Here is a 22246-nt window from a genome sequence, read left to right as displayed (position 1 = left end):
CCCCAACTAGCAGTGTGCCTGTCGCCCCTTAACTAACCTACAAAAAGCCCACGAAGGAGAAAGGAGGCATCCCATCCCCCCCGTCATCCCCCATATCAATAACAAAATGAGTCAATTAAAGCAACAATGTCAAAAGCCGAAGCACCTCACGGCTTCCCAGTTCTCGGAAGACAAGTAATCAAGTAATCATTCCTGTGCAGCCGCGCCTCCGGTGGTCTCCTCAGTCTGGTCGGTCGATTCAGGCCGTTCCTGGGGCAGGGTGTCGAGCCAGTGTCCCACGTCGTCAGGAAAGTCGAAGAAGAAAGTCCGGTGGTCCCGCTCGATGCGAAGCTTGGCAGGATAGAGCATAGAGTATCGCAGGCCCATTTCCCTAAGTCTCCGCTTCACCCCGGTGAAACTCTGCCGCTGTTTCTGAACGGCCTGGGTGAAGTCCGGGAAAAAGTTCACTTCAGAGTTCTGGAAATGGAGTGGGCCCGAGGTCCTCGATGCCTGTAGGATAGCGTCTCTATCCCTATAATTGAACAGCCTCGCGATGATGGGGCGTGGGGTAGCCCCCGATTTAGGCGGCCCACCAGGGATCCTGTGGGCCCTCTCTACCGAAAAGAACTTGCTCAGGCCCCCGGGTTGTAAGTTTTTCACCACCAGGTCTTCCACAAAGAGTTCAGTTGAGTCCTCCTCGGCCTTTTCCGGTACTCCGGTGATGCGAACATTTTGGCGCCGCGCGCGGCCTTCGAACTCGTCCAGCCGACGCGCCAGCACGCCATTAGCCATCTTCAAGTTGCGCACCTCCATCTGGATATCAGATACATCCGTGACCAGGCTGGATGTCTTAAGGTCCAAAGATTTCACCCGGTCATTAGTTTTCCCGAGGTCCGTCCTGATAAGATTAAGTTCAATTTTCAGGGAGTCGACCTTGCTGGACAGCTCCTCGCGAAGTGTGTGCACCTCCGTCCTCACCCCCGATATCGCGCCCATGACGTCCCTGAGCGTTATCTCGGAGTCATCCGGCGACTCGTCCCTCCTCGGGTCTTTTGTGCGAACCACCAGCACCGGTGATCCCTTAGACTGGGAGAAGCGTTCGGGAATAGTGGACTGGGAATGAGATGGCTTCCTGTTAATCCGCTGAGTCTTGCCCGCATCCGAGCCACCCTTGCCCGCCATGTTGGCAATCACGGGACGGGGGGGATACCAGGGGCGAAAAAGTCCAGCGGGGCACGTCCAATGCACACCACAAGGTTTCCAAGGTCCAGAATCAAGATCGCCCAGCAAGGCGATCGGCGCTCAGGAGCACCCTGCGGGACAGAGAAGTCCTGGCGGGGAGGAACTCCGTGGGGACACCGCTGCAGCCCACCCTGGCACAAGCGATGCGGGAGGAGCCTCCGGGAGTCGTCGACACAACTAAGGCTAGGAATGTCCAATTTTCATTCCGAAAGCGGGTGCCGCCTCAGGCCCGGCTTAACAACCGGTTCCCACCATCGTGGGACAGGATAGAGAGCAGGATTAATTCGGAAGATCGGGAGGTCTTCGGAGCTCCGAGCTCACGCGGCCATCTTGGTTGGCAGCGAAGCTCCTCCCATACTCTCTTTTTTGATATACTGTTGTCAGGGCACGTACACTGGACCCCGTTAACAAAGCCCTCTCTGTCCCTCCTTTTGTTAAAATGCTTGCCGCTTGTCTCTTTCTGTCTCCTCCATTCCCTTACCCATTCAGTAACTCTTAGCACAGTCAGCAACGCATAGTCAGGAGTGAGTCGTATAGTCATTAGAACGCTGAAAACCTGGTAAGCGATTAATTTGACTATTTCCTTAACACTCAGTTGGAAAAGTTAGCTATTTTGAGAAAAATAATTGCCCCTTTACTCTATCCTTTGACTTGAAACTAAATACATTGTTCCTGCACTTTGGCCTCTTTGATTGAGGGTAGGTTAAGTAACCCTTAAACTAAAGGAGGCAAAATATCAGCTCTCACTTTTGCGGATACATAATTGAAAACCTAGCTCACGTCATTTAATGTTGCTCTTTATTACCTATTATTGCTCTATTTATTACTGTCCCTTCAATGACTGAATCTTCACAACTACCAGGGCACAATTTTTCACTTTTATTAATTGTTCATTCAGCCCACTAATAAGTGGGTTCGTCAAAATTATGAAGACTATAACAAGCCAACAGAATTACGAGAATAAAATGCTTTAATGTTTTCATACAACCCGCATTACAGCCAAAAGCTAAGGATGATCAAGAGAGTTTGCTACAGTTTGACTTGGCCCTCTCTGCAGGGTAAACCCCCAAACATTTTGTATTCTCCCTTTCCTGTTATCGGTATTTCTCACTGCTACATGTTATTTAACTTTTTATTTTGTACGTACTGATATGGTTTTAATTAACTACCAATAAAACGTTTCACGTATTCAGGCAAATTGTATCATCCTTTGTGCATAATAATTTGACTTGTGCTTGATGTTTCTTTGGATGGGTTTAGCTGAGGATCAGATTTACAGGTTTTATGCAGACCTAAACAGGGATCCGTTGGCTGTTGCACAGATGCTGTAATGTTAGTTGAAGGAATGAATGAAAAGGATTTGTAAAGTGCAACTAAAGCCAAAGGCATCAAGGCGCAGTTGATGGTATAGCTCTTTGAGCGGGGGGAAAGCAGGGCGGCTACAAGTAGGCTTCTGAAAAGAGCCAGGTCTTAAGAGCTTTGCGGAAGAGCGCATGGGAATTAAGACCCTTAAGGTCAGCTGGAAGCGAGTTCCACAGTCTCGGTGCCAGAGAGCAGAAAGCCCTTCCTCCCCATCTGGCCTTGGAGACTCGGGGAACAGCGAGAAGATTTTTGTTTGCAGAGCGAAGAGCCCTGCCAGGGGCATAAAAGGACACCAGGGACCTAATGCCCTGGGGACCAGACCCCTGCAGAGCACGATGCGTGAGGCAGAGGATCTTGAAATTAATCCTTGCCTGCATAGGGAGCCAATGCAGATCCTTCCTAAGGGAGGTGCCTGAAGAGCGCCTCGGGGCTTCTACAACAAACCGGGCAGCTGCATTATTAACTATCTGAAGGCGTTGGAACAGACCTTTGATTATGCCTAGATACAGTGCGTTGCAGTAGTCCAGCCTGGAGGATATAAGGGCCACCGTAACCTGTTTCCGGGATTCAAACGAGAGATAATGAGAGATCTTTCTCATGATTCTCAAGACACTGCAGCAGGTTGAGACCGTCCTGCTGACTTGTTTGTCAAAAGAAAGGGTAGTGTCCAAGATAACACCCAGGTTGCGGGCCGATGAAGAGGGCATAGGGCAGGCTCCGAGAGCAGAGGGCCACCAGTCCATCGACCAGATCTCCTGTTTGCCTCCAAAAATAAGAACCTCTGTTTTCTCCCCATTTAATTTGAGGAAGTTCTTAATCATCCAGCCTGTGACTGCCTCCATCCAATTCCTAAAATTTTGGGCCCTGATATTAACGGATTGTGAGAGGGAGACCATGATCTGAGTGTCGTCGGCATAGGATAGGACTTCCAGCCCAAACGACCTAACAAGCCTGGTGAGTGGGGCCACATAGATGTTAAAAAGCGGGGGGCTCAAGGAAGAGCCCTGGGGGACCCCACACTGCACAGGCTGGACAGGGGAGAGAAAGTCACCTAACTTGCCCCTTTGTTTTCGCTGATCAAGAAAAGATGTCAGGAGGCTCAGCGCTGGTCCATCGACTCCCAACTCACTAAGGCGGGTAGCCAGAATAGAGGGGGACAGGGTGTCAAATGCGGCAGTAAGGTTGAGCAGTACTAGCAAGGTGGTCTGGCCACTGTTGACCTTAGTGTGGATGTTATTGACAACCACTGAGAGAGCTGACTCTGTACGATGTGCCCTCCGGAAACCATGCTGGGAGGAATCCAGGGAGCTGGAGCTATCCAGGAAGACACTTAGGTGGCAGTTATGGTGAGCCTCAAGCATCTTAGCGGGGGCAGGAAGAAGGGAAATGGGGCGAAAATTCTTCAGGATCAGAGGATCTAAGGTAGCCTTCTTTAGAAGGGGCTTGACAATAGCCATTTTCCACGATGAGGGGTAAATGCCTTCGGAGATTGCCAAGTTCATGACTCCCAAGAGAGGAGGCAGCATTACCTCCCTACACTCTTTGAAGATTCTCAGGGGGCAGGGATCCAAAGGGGATCCAGATTTGAGTTTGTCCAAGAGCTGACCAAGTTGCTCAAGAGTAAGGAGGGGGAACTTGGAAAGGTTACAACGAAGTACATGAACCTGACTTTCCAAAGGGGATGAGACTGGCAAGGAAAAGCTCTCTAGGTCAAGGTTAAGGGCTTCTAGTGCAGTGTGGATATCCATTATCTTGGTGTAAAAGAAAGGGGAGATTTGATCAACAAGTTCTTGGGTAGCCACTATGGGGTCGGGTGACTGGAGGAGGGATAGGGAGTTGACAATTTTGAACAGTTCCCTGGGAGAGCTAAGTGAGGCAGTCAACTTAGCGAAATACGCTTTCTTTTCCCCCAGCACCGCGGTTTTATATCCCCTGAGTGGACATTTATATTTATCTTTTTCTTTAGGGTCCAGATGTAATCTCCAGAGTCTATCTTGTTTCCTGCACCCTGCCTAAGCAGTCTGAGGGAATCTAAAAACCAGGGCGCCAAGGGCCGTTTCCTGGCAGAACAATGTTGCTTGACCAGCGCAAGAGAGTCCACAGCGCTCGTAATGGTGTTTGACAGATCAAGGGCGGCTTCGTCGGTACCCTTTCTAAGGGGGGGCTTGAGACTAACCATCAGAGGTGCAAGTGTATCATTATTTAGCCCCCGGAAACTCCTCTTCTGTTCCCATATATTGGAGTCCCGCCGAGACATATCAGGGTAAGAAGGTGAGAATTCAAGGGGGACGGCCAGATGATCCGACCAGGACAGGGGAAGTGGAGAGCCAATTTCTACCCTGGAATCGTTGGTAAAGACCCCATCCTGGGTATGTCCAGCTGAGTGGGTGGAACTCCCTACTCCCTGTAGCAGTCCACAGGAGGCAAGGGAGTCTAACAAGTGAACAGTGTCGGAGGAAATCGAATTTTCCAAATGGAAATTGAAATCTCCGAGAATGGTCATATTAGGACAATCAATATAGGGCTCAAGAAGCTTAAGTAAATCTTGACTGAAAGCAGACCTAGGGCCCGGAGGCCTATAGATCAAGATCCCAGTGAAGGACACGGTAGGAGAAGAATTTAACGCAAAGTGCCTGGAAAGAGTCCAGCGGGGAAGAGAGGGGCTCAGTCCGACATCTTATTGAGTTTTTGTGCAGTATGCCAGCCCCCCCTCCCCCGCGCCCCACTCTGTCCATTCTTGCCAGGGCATATCCCTCAGGGATCGCGTTAATGAGTTCAGGCCCTGTGGAATCGGAGGCCCAGGTCTCAGTAATGAAGGCCCAAGAGGGGTTTCTGTCTGAGATGAATTCCCTGAACGCAACATTGTTTTTGACTAACGACCGTGCATTTATAAGAAAGCCGGTATCCCTCATCAAAGGAAGGGGTCCTTGTTTCTTGGGTAACGCCCGCTTATGGGAGGGAACAGGGGTGGTTTGAAAGCTTCCTCTCCTATTACAACGGCACTCAAGAACATCAAGAAGCTTTTCGGGAGCAGCTGTGTGATGACAAGGCTGACAGAGGGGTTTAAGGACTTGAAGTGCATGTAGAGAGTATAAGGGGCTGACTGGAACCTGAGTATGTATAGAGCCAGCCTCCCTGGCCCCTGGCGCTTCCTCGGCGCTGACGGGCGCAGACGGGTTGGACTCTGACGCGACTCCGGCGCAAAAACGGCGCGTCCGCTGATCGCGTCCGCTGCGCGGAGACATGCCCATCTCCTTAAGTACTGTCGACTAGAATGCTGAAGGTGCTGCCTCCCACCCAAGATGGCCGCTGCCGATTTCCACCGCCCGGGTCCTTGGTTCTCAGCACCTGACTCGGCTGAGAGCGCCCGAAATGCGTGGAGAGAAATTAAAACTGCCGAGCTAACAGCAGAGTGCAAGGTGGGTATATGAGGTGAAATAGTTTTTAAAAATCGCCGTGTTAAAATCAGTGGCACAACAGAGAGGCACACACGCTGATGTAGCAAAACACACAGCACACCTCCCGGCTTTCCGCCTCAAGAGGGAACAACAAACAGCAAGAGCTCGGGCCTGCCCAGAATGAGCTCCTTAAGTACTGCCGACTAGAATGCTGAAGGTGCTGCCTCCCATCCAAGATGGCCGTTGAACTCATTGGTTACTACTCAACTACAACTACCTCAACGCAAGCACAGGCGGATCCACATTCCCTAAGACGCTACCCTCAGCAACTAGACCTGCAGAGGCAGTCGTCCAACTGTCTCTATTCTGCCTGCAACACCATGCCATAAATGATGTTTTTTCATACATTTTTTCAGACTATTTAACAGTACCTCAGTTCTGTACTTTCTTTACTGTCTCATATAAATCCCCCTATGTACTTTGAGTAACTTACTCACATAATAAGTAAAGCACTCTGATACCTTGTTTTGTGTATACCATTTGTGACTATTTAACACTATCTCAATTCTGGATTGCCTGTACTTTCTTTACTTTATTGTATTAAGACTGTTCTGTCCAATATAAATCCCCACATGTACTTCGAGTAAATGTACTCAATTAATATGTAAAGTGCTCTGATATCTTTGGCTCTAGCCAAAACTATATAAAACAAAAAAAATCCCAATAGACTCCTGCAAAATATACCCACTTCAATATGTGGCAAATATCTAGACATGAGCTGAGTGAGTCCTGCTGGCATTATGGTTGTAGCATTGCTTTGTTGGTACCCAAAGTTCTGATTAGGCAGAAACAAAACATAGTAGTTACCTGTCGCAATTCATGGAAGCAAATTTAGAACTCAATGTATGCACTGGGACCAATTAATTCATTTAACTGTACATATTTTTTTGTTTTTGTTCTCATAGCTCCACAGGTGATCCGTAAAATAAGAGCAGAACAGTTTTCTGATGCCTCGGGAAATCTGAAACTTTGGTGCCAGTTCTTCAATGTTTTAAGTGACTCAACAATATCATGGTTTAAAGATGAATATCCAGTTGCAGAAGCAAGCAGATGGTAATCACAAAATCGTTGGTGGTTTGAGATGTGCATGTTTTTGTCTAACACACATGCATCACTAACACAGAAATACTTGGTAGCGCCTGCAGTAACACAAACATGTATATCACCGATTTTCGAATGGAGGGGAGGAAGGGTTAGGTATGGCTTGGTGGAAGGCAGAAGCCATATATAAGACCAGAATGGATTTGGGCTATCTTGACTAGATGAAATGACACATTGCAATATCTGCTTTGCTTACAATGTGTTCTACTGAGTTCTGTTCCTTTGAGGGACACTTGGGCATGGTCCTAGGGTATCTTACCTCAGCAAGAGGAGTGGGAGAGGGTCGGCTGGAGAGGGAGTTTGAGTGTATGTCGGACAGAATATTACTGGTAAGTGTATATAGTATACCTTAAATGATGTTGATTGTATGTACGCTGTTTATTATTTGAAATGCAAATAAAAACTGAAATCAAAGAAAACGATTTTTGTGGCGCCCTGACAGAGATGAACATGAGATCCCTTGATAATAGCACATGAAACATTATTTAGGAATCTATGCTAAATCAGAGCGAACAATTGGCTACTGCAAATTACGATGGCGCCAAGGGCCGAACACTAGTGTTTTTGGTGTGGGAAGTTCATACACAATACTCGAAATTTCTCCGAGTTAATGCATGAATGAATGGCAGAAACGGTGAGCAGGAATAGCCTGTCTCTTTTTCCGATTTCTTTTTCTTAAGTTCGTTCATTAACAAAGTGAAATTCTAAGTTATGGGTTTGAACTTTACACACCTCGCGCACACACAAATAGACGCGTGTCTCTGTGCTGTTGCAGTGCAGTGCAGTTCTCCGTGAAACAGCCCCTGGTGTGGACATCGGGGGCCGGGTCATGATGTTGTTTTCTGTGCTGCGCCAGCGCATAAGGGATCTGCTCACTTTTTAATGACTTTTAGCCGAAACATTAACTCGAAATATCTCCAAATTAATGCATACTTTCTTGGCCGCAGAGATCGGCAACACGAGTTGTATTTGCGCTCAGGACGACAAAAAAATGCCCAGACTTGTGCTTTCATGTAGCACTGGAAACTGCATCCTGATACGGCCCGACAGGCAAACGATTGTGAATAATGCGCACACATTCTTGGTGCATCCATTTTGCCTAAACTTTATTTGTCGTTTTAGCTCTATCTTAATGTTGACGGTAAAACGCATTGCAACATTCTAGTGATCCGAGTTAGTGCTCTACTTGCAATCGAGAGGTACATTGCTAAAACAGTAAAGGAGGTCACAATGCAGTAAGATACCTATGCTTGGTTATGAATATATGATGTCAGACCGCAGACAAACATCCCGCATACCATCATACCGCAAATTTGATCCCGCAAGTACTATTAGGCCGCAAATAAAGAGAACGAAAACTTTTAAAACGAATATGCCTTTAACACGCATGCCTTTACAACGAAAAGGCATGCATATTAAAAGTATACTTGTTGTTAAAGTAGTTAAGGTAAGTAAGAGTACCCTACCGAACCCTACACTACACTGTAATGTAGTACCCCTGCACCACCCACCCTTGACACACAGTCCTTTTCCTACATTTACACAACCCAGCACGACCCCCCAACACTACCATAAAGCACTTTACTTCCCTACACATACACTACAACATTACCTTAATACACTACCCCCAGCATGACCCTACACAAACACTACAATACTACCCTAAACCACTACACCCCAGCATGACCCTACACTACACAAACACCACAACACTACCCTAAACCCTAAAACACTACACCCCAGCATGACCCTACACTACAACACTACCCTAAACTCTAAAACACTACCCCTACATGACCCTACACTACACAAAAACTAAGCCACTACCCTAAACCCTAAAACACTACCCCCAGCATAACCCTACACTACACAAACACTACAACACTACCCTAAAACCTAAAACACTACCCCCAGCATGACCCTACACTACAACACTACCCTAAACCCTATAACACTTTCCCCAGCATGACCCTACACTACAACACTACCCAAAACCCTAAAACACTACCCCCAGTATGACCCTACACTACACAAACACTACAACACTACCCTAAACCCTAAGACAATACCCCCAGCATAACCCTACACTACACAAACACTACAACACTACCCTAAACCCTAAAACACTAACCCCAACATGACCCTACACTACACAAACACTACAACACTTCCCTAAACTCTAAAACACTACTCCCAGCATGACCCTACACTACACAAACACTACCCTAAACCCTAAAACACTACCCCTGCATGACCCTACACTACACAACACAAACACTACAACCCTACCCTAAACCCTAAAACACTACCCCCAGCATGACCCTACACTACACAAACACTACAACACTACCCTAAACCCTAAAACACTACCCCCAGCATAACCCTATACTACACAAACACTACAACACTACCCTAAACCCTAAAACACTACCCCTAGCATGACCCTACACTACCCAAACACTACAACACTACCCTAAACCCTAAAACACTACCCCCAGCATGACCCTACACTACACAAACACTACAACACTACCCTAACCCTTATAACATTTCCCCCAGCACGACCCTACACTAAACAACCACCACAACTCTACACTACACTAACACAACACTACACTACACAATGACTACCCCAGCACAACCCCCACCCCTAAAAAATGAACCCAAACCCCCTTACCTCTCTCGTCATCGTGGTTTTCAAAACGCAAATGCATTTACCATACATGCCTTTACAACGTAATTCGTTGTAAAGGCATGCGCGATAAATGCACATGCGTTTTGAAAAAATGCGGCATGATACGCTACTCTGCCAGAAAAAGGCCGTCGGCCCCTTGGTATTCGGAGCCGTTAAGACATCTAAGACAGGGCTGCAGGAAGCAGGAACGACTCTGGAGGGCTAGCTGGAATATACAGGATAGGGAAACCCATAAAATTCTCCTGAGGGAATAGAAGGCTGAGATCATAAGAGCCAAGCAGGAATACTTTTCGAATCTCACCACGGCCCTTACCTCGCCAAAAGAGCTATTTAAGATCGTGGATTGGTTGACCACCCTGCAGACCCCGGACCACATCACCTGCGCTCAACAGCTGTGTGACGATATTGCCCTCTACTTCCATACCAACATTGCTGATATTGTCTTGGCCTTAGAGCTACAAAGGGCCTCAATATCTTCTTTCACCTCTCAGGTGTCTCCCTCCCTAGTATCTGTTAGACCTGCTAATCCTGTCCTCCTGTCCAGTTTCCCCTCCCTTTCCTTGCAGGAATTGGACGTCCTCTTGGCTAAGACTTGACCCTTGCCCTCTTAAACTCCTTAAACAATGTAAGGATACCCTCCTGCCTCCCTTACTTGAGATCATGAACAGGGCAGGGAGGGATGGTATTTTTCTCTCGCAATGGAAGGGAGCGGTGGTCAAACCCCTTTTGAAAAAGCCTACCTTAGACCCGGAGGTCTACAAAAACTTTCGCCCCATTTCGTTGCTCCCAGCCCCAGCAAAGATGCTGGAAACCCACCTTAGTTTAGGAACGACCCTCTGGGCGCTGCTGTTTTGGATCGACGCTGCGATCTGTATAGTTTTTAGATCATGTATGACCAATAAATAATAAATCCGTTCTTATTGAGTCATCCTTAGATTTATTTTCATTTTTCAAATGTTGAAATTCACATATTGAAGTATGTCATAATTATACATCCATAAATCCATGTGGATAAATAAGGCATTTCCCAATGCATTTCGTACCTCTGATAGGTACTTCATCAGGGGAATCTGTAGAAATAATACATATACATATAAATAATACATATAAATATAATACATATAAATGAGGGTCCATCAATCTTTTCTATAACAAACATATATTCGAATCGCGCACACTTATGCAATACATTGTTCCACATGATTGATACTAAATTAAAATCCTACTCAAAATCAACAGTTCTCACAAAAACTTAGAAACACGCTATCGCCACTAACGTGAGCATGGTGCGTTTCCGTGAACCACAAACCAACTTGGTCGTACAAAACCAAACTCAAAATTACTTCTAAACAATTTCTTTGAGTTGTCGTTTGCAAATTCGCATTCTAAACTGAGTCTTGTGTATGCATCTAGCCTGTTGTTACTCCCCATTCTACTCCCCGTGTGATCAACTTACCGCTGTTGAAAAGGTACGTGCATAGTACTCGCCAGGTGAATAACCGCGGGATCAACCCGTCGCCATTAATGTAACACGGTGATTTCCAAAAGTGAAGACGGCCTGCCTCTCAGGTGATTTAGAAAGTGAAAACGGACTGAGATCGGGGGGACAAATAGGTTCGGCCATGTTGGAAAGGTATATTTTACCTAGTGACATCTCACTCAAGACAACTTGACAATTCTTATCAAAACATATCATCACATATAAAGTATAAAATATAAATAAAAAAGCATCAATTCATAACCATAACAATATGTGAATTTCAACATTTGAAAAATGAAAATAAATCTAAGGATTACTCAATAAGAACGGATTTATTATTTATTGGTCATACATGATCTAAAAACTATACAGATCGCAGCGTCGATCCAAAACAGCAGCGCCCAGAGGGTCGTTTCTAAACTAACAAACACACCTGATGTTCGACTAGGTGATACCTCCGTGGCACGCGTTACCCGCACAACTGTTAAGACTTTCAGCCTGTGCCCAACCGCCCCCCTTGTTTGGAAACCCACCTTAACCAGCATCTTGCATCATTTCTGGAAACCTCTGGTCTCTTGGATCATTCGCAGCACGGATTTCGAAAGGGTCACAGCACGGAGTCGGCCCTTACTGTGGTGCTTGATAACATCCGCACCACAGTTGATAAGGGTTTGAGTACCCGGCCGCGTTTGATACCCTGTCTCCCTTCGTCTTAACATCTCGACTGAGGGAGATAGGGGTGGAGGGGCCTGCTCTAAGTCTGTTGGCCTCCTTCCTAGACCAGAGGGAACAGAGAGTGAATCTGGGGGAGTTCCTATCTCCATCCCTGCCGGTGAAGTGTGGGGTCCCACAGGGGTCGGCGTTAAGCCCGACCCTGTTCAACATCTATGTGACCCTACTGGCCAGGCTCATAAGATCGTTCGGGATGGAGGTAGTTTCCTACGCCGATGACACTCAGATCTTACTGTCTCTCGCCCAGCCTATCAGCTCTTCTGCCTCCAATTTTAGACACTGTATGGAGGCAGATGCTCAATGGATGATTGACAATTCATTGAGGCTAAATGGCGAGAAGACGGAGATCCTTGTGTTTGGCGGGAAGGAGGACATCTGGTCGACGGAATGGTGGCCCTTATCTCTGGGGACTTGCCCTGTACCTACCCTCTTTGCACGAAACTTGGGGGTCATGATCGATCCGGCCCTTGCTATGGGTCGGTACAGAGCAGGAATATTGTCGTAAAAATATCGACTAACCTAAATATCGCTGCAAAAATATCTACAGGAAGAAATATCGATGACAAAAATATCGTCTGACCAGAATATCGACAGACAGGTAAGTAATATCGTTAACATTAATATAGTTGTAATAAATATCGTTTACAAAAACATAGTTTACAATAATATCATTTTTTAAATAATTATAAGTAATGTAGTGTTTTTAATGAATATTTGTAGTCAAAGTAGTATTTTTAGTAGTATATTATTATTTAATAATGTATTTTCAGTTGAATTTAGTATTAATAGTTCCATAGCGGGTTGTAGGTTTATAGGGGAGTAGGGTGGGAAGTAATTTAAATATAATGAAATAATACATTAATTAATGTTTTAAATGAATATAAATAGTGTAATAAATAATAGTTAATTAATTTCAATTAGTTAATTGAATAATAATTATGTAATTAATTATGTTAATGTTTTAAATAATTTTAGGTGTGTGTACAGGATTTTTTTAGTGAAAATGTTTTTGGGTAAAGGGGTATTTTTAGGGTTCAGGGTCAGTTTTCAGTTTTTGGGTAAAGGGGTATTTTTAGGGTTCAGGGTCAGTTTTCAGTTTTTGGGTAGAGGGTTTTTTTTTAGGGTTCAGGGTCAGTTTTCAGTTTTTGGATAAAGGGGTATTTTTAGGGTTCAGGGTCAGTTTTCAGTTTTTGGGTAAAGGGGTATTTTTAGGGTTCAGGGTCAGTTTTCAGTTCTTGGGTAAAGGGGTATTTTTTGGGTTCAGGGTCAGTTTTTGGGTAAAGGGGTATTTAAATATAATGAAATAATAGATTAATGTTTTAAATTAATTTTAGGTGTGTGTACAGGATTTTTTTAGTGAAAATGTTTTTGGGTAAAGGGGTATTTTTAGGGTTCAGGGTCAGTTTTCAGTTTTTGGGTAAAGGGGTATTTTTAGGGTTCAGGGTCAGTTTTGGGTTTTTTGGGTAAAGGGGTATTTTAATTATATGTATGTATTATTGTTGTTATATAAAGTAATGTGTAAAATCAATTTATATGTCCACATTTATTAAGTTTATAATTAAAAAGTGTAGTAAATTCTTTTGAAATAGTTAAAAAATAAAAGTAATGTAATGTATTTTGTTAATAGTACTTATATTTATTTATTATTTAATGTAATTTTAATTATTTTAAAAAGTCGATATTTTTTACATCTATATTAATTACAACGATATTTTGGAGTCGATATTTATGTACTTACCTGTTTAATTATAGGGTGTCGATATTTTTGTAAACGATATTTTTACAATGATATTTATGTCAGCTTTATTTTTGTAATCGATATTTTAACACCCTACCCTATGGGTCATCAAGTCAACAGGGCAATCTCCACCTGCTGGGGTATTATCAAGATCTTGAGGAAGATTAAGCATTATTTGTCCGTACAAGCCCGGAAGCAAATTGTGGTTGCATTGATAGCCTCTCGGCTTGATTATTGCAATGCCCTATATGCTGGAGTAAATAAATGCTTGCTACAACGACTTCATACTGTGCCGAACGCCGCGGCTAAGTTCGTACTGGACTTGCCTAGGAGGTCATCGCCTACTGCCGCCAGGAAATCCTTGCACTGGCTTCCAATTGAAGCCAGGATTTCTTTTAAGGTTCTTTGTTTGGTTTACGGGGCCTTGAACAGAAAAGAGATAGGAGGAGTAAAAGATCTTTTGATTCCTTACGCTCCCCCCAGAAACCTCCGCTCTTCAAAGAAATTTCTTCTATCAGTTCCCCGAGTTCGAAGAGCCAAGTGGGGAGGCAGAGCCTTTTCCAGCCTGGCTCCTAGATGGTGGAATACTGTGCCCTATGAAATTAGGACTCTGCCATCGATTCAAATTTTTAGAAAGGCCCTGAAGACATGGCTTTTTGCCAAAGCTTATCCTTAGTTTTCTGGTTTTGCCTTTTATGATTCTTTTATAGGCGCCTTGATACTTCCGGGCAAAGTTGCGCGTTATAAGTTTTATTTAATTTCATTTCATGGTATGCGAGGTCAATGTCCTTGTGGGTAAATGGTATGCGGCCTGAAAGTCCGAGGAATAAAAAATGCGGGATAATGGCTGCACACCCTTGGTTATGGTTCATAGCACATGAGTAGATAAAGTAATGTATTGCTTAAACGAAATAGTTATAGGAAGATGCTTCATTTGTTTACCGGACTGTCCAACAAAACAGGCTAAATAAATACCCATGTATTTTCTAAATTATGTATTAATTTGCTTAGGTTTCATATTTGGTAGATAAGACCCTGAGGGTGGGAACTTTCATATATATATATATATATATATATATATATATATATATATATATATATATATATATATATATATATATATATATATATATATATATATATGTATAAAAATAAATGTTGATGTTCAACTTACCTGTGTGAAGTGCGGGCTCATCTGCAGGGCAAACTTGGAGTGATTTATGACACGGCAGGTCCAGCCGTGGAGTCAACGCGCCGGCCCAACAAACAAAGAATGGGTTCGTGCCTTGGAATTATACCAGGAAAAGAAACGACAAAGCAGGTATCCTAAATTAAAGAAAAGCGGGACTTTCAGTTTGTGTGTAAAAACTGCTGAATAAAGTAAACCATACACCAGTTTGAATTTATTCAGATTATGGTTGTTACACCACCTTGGTTGGTCTTGCTCACCACTCTCCACATCTTGCAGTTTCATTAACGCAGAGGCACCATCCCGGTCCTTTAGTTCAAGGCCCAGTGTCCCTGATGTGCCCTGTGCATTACGTGGTTGTTGTATACAGTTCAACCACGACCTTTGTATTGTTTGACCAATGTAAAAACCCTGTGATAGTATTGTTTTTTACAAATTTAAAACACTGTATTAGTATTACTCTCCTTTGTGTCTCTATCCAATTTTAAACACTGCAATAGTATTGTTTCCAGGACCGGACTGGAAACAGCAACCAGCCATGGCAGGTTGCTGATCGACCGGCCCTGGGCGCCGAGGTGGGGGGCTTGGAAGTGCTTAGCAAGAAGCACCGCTCCAGCTTTCCTTACAGGAGGCAGTTATTGCAGCCCTGCTGCAAGGTCGTCCCCCAGTGTCAAAACCGGCCCCCACAGGCACAAAATTTGCCCCTACTCCTCTGGCTCACCGGGAAAATGCCCAGTGCCTGCTACAACCAGTCCAGCCCTGATTGTTTCCATCGTTTTTTTCCTTTGATTTTCACTGTTTGTGACACACTGTAAACTTATACTTGTTTTTCTGTCTGGGACAGTTTTTATCTCTCTCCTTCCAGTTCAGTCCGGTTCTGCATTCCTTGCCATCTGTTCCCTCCACCTTAGTCCCCTGTCCTCCCGCCTCCCGGACAGCCCCTCTCAGCACTACTTGGGGGAGGTTGCAGCGCGGCTGCGCACAGTGGGCATGCCAAAGGTAGGCCCATCTGCGCCTGCCACATGCCCAGCGCCAGGAACCCTGGCCCAACGCACTCCCACAGGTCCTCTGCCACAAAACTCTGTGCCCTGGACACTGCACGCAAGAACAACTGCTGCTTTGCATCACCTCACTCTACAGCTGAACTTTTCACCTGCATCAAACGAGCCGGATGGTACACACCAGAACTCAGTGCAGCAAAACCCAGGTGTAAACAACTGGGAAGAAGATGGTGAACCAGCAGGAATGACACTGACCGTGCCGCCTACAAATCAGCCCTCAGCGACTACCACCACCAGCTTAAAGCCACAAAAAAGGAGGCCCTGACCCGCTGGATTGAAACCAGTGCAAACCAACCAAGGAGCTATTCACCAACATCAGAGAGTTTACCTGCCCTTCAGCCTCAGAAAACTCAATCCTTTCCTCACAGGAACGCTACAACTCCCTCACCGAGCACTTCCACAACAAGATAGCAACCATCTACAGAAACTTTGATCCCCAACCGTCCGACCTCTTCTGCAACCCTTCAATCACAACTACAAATCTACCGCTCAGCGCAACAACTCAGCTCACCAACAACTATCACCCTGATGAACTCCATCCTTTCAGGAGCACCCACCGATCCATGCCCCCGCTCACTGTTCAACTTCAGAAGTATCGAGATCAGCCACCAGCTCACCAAAATCCTCAACACCTCCATAACCACAGCCACCTTTCCTGATGCATGGAAGTAAGCGGAGATTAGACTCATTCTTAAGAAACCTTCGGCAGACCCGAAAGAGCTCTAGAACTACTGTCCTATGACCATACTCCCATTCCCTGCCAAAGTCCTGGAGAAGGCCATCAACCTCCAACTCACCGATCATCTGGAAAGAAACAAACTACTGGACCCATCCCAATCAGGTTTCAGAGCTAACCACAGCACAGAGACAGTCCTAATTGCAGCAGCAGATGACACCCCAGCCCCTACTTAACAGAGGAGAATCAGCCAACCTCGTCCTCCTGGATCTCTCTGCAGCTTTCAACACTGTTTCTCATCACACGCTCATCGATCAACTACGTCAGTTTTGAAATCACATACGATGCACTCAGATGGATGGCATCCTTCCTCACAGGACGCACCCAAAGAGTCCGCCCCCCTCCCTTCACCTCGCAACCCAAGCTCACCCTCTGCGGAGTTCACCAATGCTCTTCCCTCAGCCCTACTCTCTTCAACATCTACATGACTCCACTGACAGACATCGTCAGATTGCACAACATCATCTCCTACGCTGACAATACTGAACTCGTCCTCTCACTCTCATTGAATCCTTGTCTGCACTCACACCACTGCGAGAATGGAGAGCCTGAGACGACGATCTGGTGAACCGATGGGGGCCTCTGATGTCTGATTATAGAGAAAAGGTGTTCTTGCTTATTGCATGGGCGGCTGGCCTGCTTGCAGTATAACCTATTGTGTTGGACATGCTTGATATGGTGCACAGACAAAATATTGACTCCAAAATATCGACTGGACATAATATCGACTTTTAAATATAGACTGGACAAAATATCGACAGGACAGAATATAGATGACCAAAATATCGTTTTTAAGGTAAGTGATATAATATCGACTGTTAAAAATATAGATAGTAAAAAATATCGATGTTTTAATAATATCTAATTTTTATAGTGTATTTTTATGGTATAATATGTGTGAAAAGTGTGTATTTATGTTATAAATAATATTAATTAATGATTTTTGTTTTTATAATCATTGCGTAATTTAATTCTGTAGCGGGTTGTGGGTTTATAGGGGAATAGGGTGGGAAGTATTTTAATTATTATTAATTAAATATTTAAATGCATTTATTGATAGTAAATTTAAATTAATACTTAATTAATTTATAATAGTTAATTAATTACATTTTAATTGGTAATTAATTTTAATTAATTGATTAATTGGTGATTATGTAAATTTTACTAAATTATTTTTGTAGCGGGTTGTGAGTTTATAGCGGAATTGGGTGGGAAGTGATTAAAATATAAATAATTAATTAATTACATTTATTTATATTTATTTAATTACAAATAATTGTTAAATACTTTTTCATTATTAAATAATTAATAGTAACTATTTTTAATAATTAGTATTAATAGGTGATCAATAGAAATAATTAGTGTTAATTAGTAAATATAATATATTAATTAATAAATTGTATACAAATATTAATTATTTTTAATTAATTATTAATGGATATTCAATAATACATGTTATAATTATTTATGAAGTATTAATTTTGTATTCTCTGGAGTGGGAATAGTCATTTTAACCCCTACGCTATCCAACTTTTTCCCTACTGTTGCACCCACTGGAGTGGGAATAGTAATTTTAACCCCTACGCTATCCAACACTTTCCCTACTGTTGCACCCACTGGAGTGGGAATAGTAATTTTAACCCCAACGCTATCCAACGCTTTCCCTACTGTTGCACCCACTGGAGTGGGAATAGTAATTTTTACCCCTACGCTATCCAACGCTTTCCCTACTGTTGCACCCACTGGAGTGGGAATAGTAATTTTAACCCCTACGCTATCCAGCACTTTCCCTACTGTTGCACCCACTGGAGTGGGAATATTAATTCTAACCCCTACGCTATCCAACGCTTTCCCTACTGTTGCACCCACTGGAGTGGGAATAGTAATTGTTACCCCTACGCTATCCAACGCTTTCTCTACTGTTGCACTCTTTGGAGTAGGAATAGTAATTTTAACCCCTACGCTATCCAACGCTTTCCTTACTGTTGCACCCACTGGAGTGGGAATAGTAATTTTTACCCCTACGCTATCCAACGCTTTCCCTACTGTTGCACTCTTTGGAGTGGGAATAGTAATTTTAACCCCTACGCTATCCAACGCTGTCCCTACTGTTGCACCCACTGGAGTGGGAATAGTAATTTTTACCCCTACGCTATCCAACGCTTTCCCTACTGTTGCACTTTTTGGAGTGGGAATAGTAATTTTAACCCCTATGCTATCCAACGCTTTCCCTACTGTTGCACCCACTGGAGTGGGAATAGTAATTTAAACCCCTACGCTATCCAACCCTTTCCCTACTGTTGCACTCACTGGAGTGGGAATAGAAATTTTAACCCCTACGCTATCCAACGCTTTCCCTACTGTTGCACCCACTGGAGTGGGAATAGTAATTTTAACCCCTACGCTATCCAATGCTTTCCCTACGCTTGCACTCTTTGGAGTGGGAATAGAAATTTTAACCCCTACGCTATCCAACGCTTTCCCTACTGTTGCACCCACTGGAGTGGGAATAGTAATTTTAACCCCTACGCTATCCAATGCTTTCCCTACGCTTGCACTCTTTGGAGTGGGAATAGTATTTTTTACACTTCTGCTATCGTACGGTAATATAATAGTATCTTATTTAATTATAGTATGTTACTATATATATATGTTTTAACAAATATGATTGTAAAAAATTATTTTTATTAATTTCATTTATTATTTAATTATTATAAGTTAATTTAAGTATTTTTAAGTATATTTTAGTAATTAAATTTTAATATTAATTTAATTTAACACTGTTTTTAATAAAGTCGATATTTTTTAAAACTATATTATTGTAAACGATATTTTGTACTCGATATTTTTGTACTTACCTGTTTGTAGATACAAACTCGAGATTTTGACTGTTGATATTTTGTCCACGATATTTTTGCAAGTCGATATTTTGTCCCTCGATATTATTTCAGTGATCCCTTGATATAGCATTACTTGATGGGAAAAATTGGTTCGATGGACACACACCTACATTGGCCCCATATTGTATGAGAAAGATATCACTTTCAACTGGGCTTTGGACACTAGTGCTGTGGAGGGCTGGTGGCCTGCGGACACCGGGTGGTCACTGTCTTTTATGAGCACAGACTGATACTGGCCATACACTCCTGCCATACCTGTGGGAAGTCATGCAATTTGAGGTGCCCTTTGGATTGCCCCCTTGCGATGGCTGGAACTGCTGCTAGAATTGCGACCCAAGCTTTGCAGTTTGTCACAACACCAATGCCTTTTGCTGTTGGGACGGGTTATCCCAGAACACCTTTGCTGAGGTGGGCAAGGGTGACCAGAAACAGGCCAGAGGCCTGTTTGAAAACCCAAAAGGAGAGCCTCTTCTGCAGACAGGTTTCAGGCTCCGCAGAGAGCTTCTGGTGGAGCGGAAGATCTAAAATTTATCAAGGAAGGTAAGGTTGGAACTGGCCGAAGGAAATGTCATTACTTAAGCTTTCATATATCTTCAACTTTTCACAGTGTTCTGCATCCTGAGAAAAGGTTAAGTGAGAGATTTAAGGATTAATAAATACTAGGTGCCCTAGGTACAATGATCTAAAAAGATCAATGATACAGAACTCCAGGGCAACCTTTAACTTTCTAGAAAAGGTTGTGTAATTGGTGGATGTCCTTTTGAAATCTCCTCTGAGGAGTGCCCTTAAAGAAAGTGTTGGTGCTTGGAGGAGCTTATATCCCCAACAAACTATATGAGCAAGAGCTTGATGTACACAGATTGATCTAGTAGACGATCTTAACAGAAGGATGCACTATTATAAAATTGTTTTTTAATACTCTTTGATTGCAACAAGCAATGCAAAAATGTTTACAGATATTTCTCTTACCTTTCAGAAATTGAAGAACTCCACGCTTTTTAATTGGTGTATCTATGTGTTGTCTTAATTGTTAGTTCTATGTTTTTGCCCTGAAGAAGGTGATTTAACTATCAACTATCACCGAAACGTACATAGGCCGTACACACCAAAGACTTGGACATGTATCACAAAATTAGAAAACAATGTATAGATCAGTTTATGACTAAGTGGTAGGACCTCTCTCCTTTACATCTATAGAGGTCTACCTAATATATTTTGTGTTAGTCTTATGTACGGTTCTGTCCATCTGTTTATATTTGTCTTTTTAGAAAGGGTAGTGAATGTAGAGGTATGCATGATAGAATGAATGGCAATAAGATAAGATGAATTGTTAGGTGTGCTTCAATTGCACTTTATGAAATTTATACTTTATTTTAACATCTTGTTATTTATGAATATGTTTTCGCATCACAAAATAGTTTGTATTTATGTATAAACAGTTAAACTGAAAAAACAAAAACTAGAAAGAAAAATAATAAAATGATGTTTTGAAGAAATTTCAGATCTTTCTCTTTCCCATAGCATCCAACTCCATAATGTTTTTGATAGATTCCTGTGATAAAGTAATATAGGTCTAATCAGAGGTATTTTCTTTGCTTGGTTTGTTTTCTTCTCCCCCCTCTGGACCTAAAAAAATATTGGGAAAACTCTTCCTCTTATAGTCTTATCGGACTCTCCAAGTGTCTCAAGAATAGAGCTATCCCAGACAGACCAGCTGCGCACATGACCACAGTCCCTGAAAAATGCTCTGGGAACCACCAGTGCAACTGGCTGCACATGCATTAGCATCATTCGGGATGGATGGATGAATGCATGGATCTATCAGTGAGTGGATTGATGGATGGATCCGTGAGTGTATGGATGCATGGACGGCTGGATGGATGGATCAGTGAGTGGATGGATGGATCCGTGAGTGGTTAGATGGGTCCGTGAGTGGATGGATGGATCCGTGAGTGGATGGATGGATCAGTGAGTGGATTGATGGAAGGATCCGTGAGTGGATGGATGGATCCTTGAGTGGATGGATGTATGGATGGATGGATGGATCAGAGAGTGGATGGATGGATCTGTGAGTGGATGGATGCATGGATGAATGGATGGATGGATCAGTGAGTGGATGGATGGATCCGTGAGTGGATGGATGGATCCGTGAGTGGATGGATGCATGGATGAATGGATGGATGGATCAGTGAGTGGATGGATGGATCCGTGAGTGGATGGATGCATGGATGAATGGATGGATGGATCAGTGAGTGGATGGATGGATCAGTGAGTGGATAGATGGATCAGTCAGTGGATGGAAGGATGAATGGTGGGGGTATCTCAGAAAGGCATTTCCTGCTCCCTCTGTCTGTGAGTATGGGAGTATCTCAGAACGGCATTTCCTGCGCCCTCTGTCTCCAGCTCCAGTGCCTGACTCAAGAGCGGATGCACCGTGTTCTCTTGGTGCCCTCTGTCTCCAGCTCCAATGCCTGACTCAAGAGCGGACGCACCGTGTTCTCTTGGTGCTCACCGCTGCTTGGAAACTTTAACACGCCGAACACGGAGAAGCTCTCTGTGTCCCTGCCTGTAAT

General features: G+C 43.7%; 1 protein-coding gene across 2 annotated transcripts in view; it reads left to right on the top strand.

Moving 5' to 3' along the window:
- The window catches only part of ALPK3 (alpha kinase 3), a 1258466-nt gene that overhangs the window by 765945 nt on the left and 470275 nt on the right, over positions 1 to 22246 (top strand). For both annotated transcript variants that reach the window (XM_086959428.1, XM_086959429.1), the window contains one exon: positions 6947 to 7094. In XM_086959428.1, coding sequence (XP_086815554.1) covers positions 6947 to 7094 — 148 coding nt within the window. The remainder of the gene's footprint in view (positions 1 to 6946; positions 7095 to 22246) is intronic.

This window comes from Lissotriton vulgaris, chromosome 2_2 (genome assembly GCF_964263255.1).
Source record: "Lissotriton vulgaris chromosome 2_2, aLisVul1.2, whole genome shotgun sequence".
Classification (NCBI taxonomy): domain Eukaryota; kingdom Metazoa; phylum Chordata; class Amphibia; order Caudata; family Salamandridae; genus Lissotriton; species Lissotriton vulgaris.
This window is presented reverse-complemented; position numbering and strand designations above follow the sequence as displayed.